Genomic DNA, 5,382 nt, shown 5'->3' with positions numbered 1-5,382 from the left:
ATAATTTTGACATTGTAAAAGGCTAGGAAGTTCAGTATTGTAACAAAGATTGTGAAACTAAGATCTAATGTGGTTGTACGTGGGGCACTCTAAGAGGAAGTGGTTTTCATCCTCGATGTTCCTATTCTCACATATTGTTCCTATTCTCACATATATGGCAAATCCTTTCCATCCATAGTGTTTTAGGAACTGCCCAACCACCTATTTCACTATGGAGCTCATGAGAATTCGTTCTAATCTTTGCTATATTAATATCTTCTTTGAGCTAATTAATATCATAGAAATTAATGTAAATAATACTAAAAATAAAAACTAAAACCTAAATAAACTAATTACATAATATAATATAATAATAATATTATTAGATTTAATTTAATAATATTATTAAATTATTAATTTTATTATTAATTATTAGATTCATTTAGTTATTATTATTAAACCATAAGAAATTAAAATTAATTTTAAATAATATGAAGATTAATTAAACCTAAAGATAAATTTAATGATGAATGTTTTCTATTTAATGATATAACATGCTTTTTATGGAATGTTATTTTAGTGAATAATTAAATGAGAAAAAGCAAGGGTTAGAGAATTATATTTGAGATGCAATTTAAGAGGAGTTGGTAGAATTAGTTTGCTTGATTGTAGAATTTGTAGAATTAGTTTGCTTGATTAGAGGTGATCAACTTTTGTTGATCTCAATGCCACCATCCTGGTTGAGATTTTGTGAATTTTTCTTGATTAGAGGTGGTCAACTTTCGGTGATTTCAATGCCACCATCCTGGTTGAGATTTTGTGAATTTTTCATTATTTCAAACGTTTTGAGATCTTCCTTCTCTGATAGTGGTCTTCTCTTGGGATAATCCTAACATCTTCTAAACAAATATGGTGCTTAGTTTTAAAGTGTTCAATAAAAGATGAAGTGCGAGATATTTCATTCTTAATGCCAACTCACTGCAGTGTTTTTTTGCAAGGAACATCATGTGTTTCTAATATAACTTTTTCCAAAAAACAATCAATCTTGTAGACTCCTTTAAGTTGATTTTGATCAATTCTATCTTTCATAGATGTCAGTGTTTGTCTCATAATTCATCTTGTGAAATGAGTAAATAAGTTCTTCTTACCCAAAATCTTTGCAATCTTATTAATAACCCATGAATCTAAAGAAAGTAGCCCGACTATGAGTGAGAGGGTAAGAGCCTTGACAGATAATGCTTCCCTCGGGGCTTCTTATAGCCGTCCTAATATCATGATCATTGTATCCTATATTTTTAAACAAATAAGTCAAGTACTTCTTTTCTTCATCGTGATGCTCGAGTCAGATATTCAAAGTTCTAACCACGAGAGTATTGAGGACACCCATCCTCTGAGAGGGATGGTGATATTGGTATCACAAAGTTAAGAAAATATCCCAGCATTTTTATTCATAATCATAAAAAATGATTGAAATTTAGAAATCCGGGGATCGTTGGTTTGATTCGAGGTAAGTGATGAATGGGTAGTTGGACACATGCCATGGGGTAAGTGATGAATGGGTAGTTGGACACATGCCATGGGGTAAGTGATGAATGGGTAGTTGAACTCGTGCCATTGGTTAATTAAAATTACTGAGTCAGTACACTGACATTGAATTGAAGTCATTACGATATTATATTGTTGTCACTGAAATAATGTGGACATGATTCAAGTTACGAGGCAATTTGTTGTGTTCAAAAACGCTGGTAAAATAAAATTGGATTTAAAACTAAAGTTGTCATAAAAAGTTTGTACGTGGCCTTGTGCAGGCCACAAATGTGCATATGAATTATTCTTATTGTGGGTGGGTTGGAAATGCTGTATCTGGATTATTGCGATTGCTAATGATAAATAGAGATGAATGGAATGGCCTCGTAAGCGTTCAGGTGACTTTTTGCTCAGCAGCAGGCAGATCTGTAAGCATCCCACCACCATGGCTGAAGAGCAAGTAAAGGTAAAGATGTTAAGTGTTTCAAGCGTGGCACCGGCCATCCCTACTGCGCAGCATAGCATGTTCCTCTCAAACGTCGATTTGATTTGGATTCCCGTCGCTAATGTTCAGACCCTTCTGTTCTATAAATTAAGTCCAGACATGGAATTTACTGCAGTCACGGATATGCTAAAGAGGAGCCTGTCGTTAGTTCTGGTGGACTTCTATCCAGTTGCAGGTCGGTTGAGCACCAAGGAATCAGGTCGGCCTGAGATTGACTGTAACGATGGCGGTGTGGAATTCGTGGAAGCATCCATTGATCTAGATTTTGCGGACCTCGAAAAAGACGGGTTTCGCCACAAATCTTTTTTTCCGGAACTTCTTCGGGCCCGAGATGGTTCAAAGTTTGAAAACTACGAGGGGCCGCTTTTCTCAGTACAGGTTTGCAAAATTACTAATTAAATTTTCTCTTTATGGAATGACAATGTCTTATCTTTATCTATCTCTATTATTATAAAATTCAGTTTCATCGTTAAATGAGTTTTGAAAATTTATAAATCTTAATAGGTTAATGAAAAGAGTTATAAAAATGTCCCCTCAAATTTTATATACTTTGAAGTTAGATGATTCTCCTGTATTTTTTTTAATTGACTTTAGAGTTAGATTATTTATAGTCTCTGGATGACATAACTTTTTATCATCAAACACTTTTGTGTAACTGGGATGTTCTCCTGCTTTTCTTTTAATTGACTTTAGAGTTAGATTATTTATAGTCTCTGGATGACATAACTTTTTATCATCAAACACTTTTGTGTAACTGGGATGTCAGCTCCTGTTGACACTGTCATAGGCCATATGTATGACATATTCCTATGGTATAAATATAGATTTTTCAAAGTGTATGTGTTCTAGGAGACTGGCTGTAACGTTCCCCAGCTCATCCATTATGACCCATTATTGAAATAATGCACTCCCTTTTTGGGTTGAACAAGTTAGTTCATGAATCTTAAAAAGCATATATATAGTAAGATAAATTTAAAGTCGTTCATATATATAAAATATGAATTTAGGCTTATTTCAAAAATTATTAATTTGAGAGTATGTTTTTGTTGATTGTTGATTTATGGGGGTGTTAAATTATTATTTTAAATATATTTAATTATGGGAAATTAAGTTGTATAGTGAATTGTTTGTTTTGTATATTGTATTGATTTGAGATATATGTGAGAGTATGTTTTTGTTGATTGTTGATTTATGGGGTGTTAAATTATTATTTAAATATATTTAATTATGGGAAATTAAGTTGTATAGTGAATTGTTTGTTTTGTATATTGTATTGATTTGAGATGTATGTTTTTAGCGATTATTGATTAACTAAATATTAAAGTATTATTTTAAATATATTTAATTATGAGAAATTAAGTTGCAGTGAATTGTTTACTTTAAATATTATAGTATGTTTTATTGTATTTATAAATATAAGTTAAATATTGTTTTCAGGTAATCTAAAATTCTGTTATGAGTTATGAGAGTAATTTATTTTTTAGAGTGTTTGACAGCATGTATTTGACCCTGTGCTTGTGCTCTTCACTCATTCCTCCAGGAATGCAATGTCCTCTGAAAAAACTTCACAGGAATGAAAAGCTACTAAATATTAATACCTTTTTGTATTCTAAAATATCCACGATGCATGTAATTCTTTTGATCTACAACATTTTCCAATTTAACAAGCTTATGGGTGTACTTTGCACTTTTTAAGGCCATGGCCACTGTTTTTTAATTAACCTAATTTGATAGGAGAAGTTTTGGCATTATTGGATTTCAACTATAACTCTGATTGTAGTCTCTACCCACTTAGTTAAATGGGTCTCTGACCCTCACTGAGGTCTTTAAACTATTCTGACTGAGTTAAAGCATCATTTAAGTTCCAAATAAAATTCAACTTGTAGATGCTGTTTCCTCTTTGAATATTCTATTAGTTGTAGCCACCGTAACCTTCCCGGAAAATAATTGATCTTTTTCGTGGAATGCAGGTGACTGGATTTCATGGAGGCGGAATCTGCATCGGAGCCACTCTTCATCACGTTGTTGCAGATGGAAGTTCCTTTTGGCATTTCCTGACATGCTGGGCGGAATGTAGCAGGGGATCTCCTATTTCCAACAGACCTGAGCACATGAGAACAATCTTCAAGCGCAAACATAACACCAATTGCGCAATGCCCCACATTTCTTTCAGGGCTCAAGAAGTAGTCATCGGCGACATCAAGGGAGCTCAGATTTTCAAGTTCATGCGAAATGATTTACAGCCCACGGATGGGAAAATCAATGTGAGCAAATGTGATGCGGACACTAATAGTGACAGCAGTGTGCAGGACTACGTGAACGATCAAACAGAGGATTTAGAGATTTCTGGCTTTCATTTTAATGAAGAAATAATTGGGAAGCTCAAGGAACGTGCAGGTGCTGCGAGTTCGTTTGTGGCCATTAGCGCGCATTTTTGGAGATGCGTGACAAGAGCTCGAGAAGTACCAGAGAAAGAGGCCGTTGATTTCGGAATGATTGCTAATAGCCGAGGCCGAGTAAAACCCCCGTTGCCCCCAACGGTTTTTGGAAACTGCATATGCATGGGCTTTGCCCGAACCAGAGCGAAACAGCTTCTGGGGCAAGATATCCGCTTTGCTGCAGCTCTGATCCAGGAGCTCATTAAGTCCTGCACTACGGACGAACAGTTGAATACTCTGATAGATTGGTTTGACTACCGCCTTGGAAGTGGGAGCCCTCTTCCGAGTTTAGGAGCAGAAACTTTAGGAGGCCGTTACTTCGTTGGCGCAGGAAATTCTCACAAATTTCCTGTGTATGAATTAGACTATGGATGGGGAAAGCCAGTTAATGCGACTACTGCAACGCTAAATGATGTTGGTGGGATGATGTTCTTCCCAGGTAGGGACGACGGAGGAAGGAGTATCGATATCTGGACTCGCCTTCCTCGCCAGCAGATGGTAACCTTGAAACGGATCCTCATGATCATCCCCGATTGAATATCCTCGCCTGATTTTGTGCCCGTGACTCCCATTCTGTGCGTTGGGTTTAAATGTGAGACTGGCCTCATTCCTTTTCATGTTCATTTCAAGTTTTGAAGCTAATATTGTTAAAAACAACCTTCTTATTCTCCTCAAGTAAACAGGCAAACGAAAATCCACATATTTGTTATGATCTTACTCAAGTTTATGCGATAATCAACTTCGTTCGAAGAGCATTGATGATATAGTTGTCATAATGTTTACTTATATAAATTTCATATGGTTAGAGATATTTATAACACAAGAGCAATAATGTTAACAAATCTACCCGTACTGCATCACCGACTTCTGGATCACCGATTGCTATACATTTAAGGCCTGGATATGGGAGAAACTCCACCAACTTCCTTTATA

General features: G+C 35.3%; 1 protein-coding gene across 1 annotated transcript; it reads left to right on the top strand.

The window, feature by feature from the left end:
- Positions 1-1,815: 1,815 nt before the first annotated feature.
- On the top strand, positions 1,816-5,119 carry LOC149166649 (hydroxycinnamoyl CoA quinate transferase-like). The gene is made up of 2 exons (XM_089432728.1): positions 1,816-2,389; positions 3,982-5,119. The coding sequence occupies exons 1-2, from the start codon at positions 1,880-1,882 to the stop codon at positions 4,984-4,986; spliced, it is 1,515 nt and encodes a 504-aa protein (XP_089288854.1). The 5' UTR covers positions 1,816-1,879; the 3' UTR covers positions 4,987-5,119.
- The last annotated feature ends 263 nt before the right edge of the window (positions 5,120-5,382 follow it).

This window comes from Pinus tabuliformis, chromosome 5_1, assembly GCF_031772625.1.
Source record: "Pinus tabuliformis cultivar Carrire ecotype Pingquan chromosome 5_1, CPIR1, whole genome shotgun sequence".
Classification (NCBI taxonomy): Eukaryota; Viridiplantae; Streptophyta; class Pinopsida; order Pinales; family Pinaceae; genus Pinus; species Pinus tabuliformis.
Note: the sequence above shows the minus strand (reverse complement) of the source record. Positions and strands in the feature narration are given on the sequence as shown.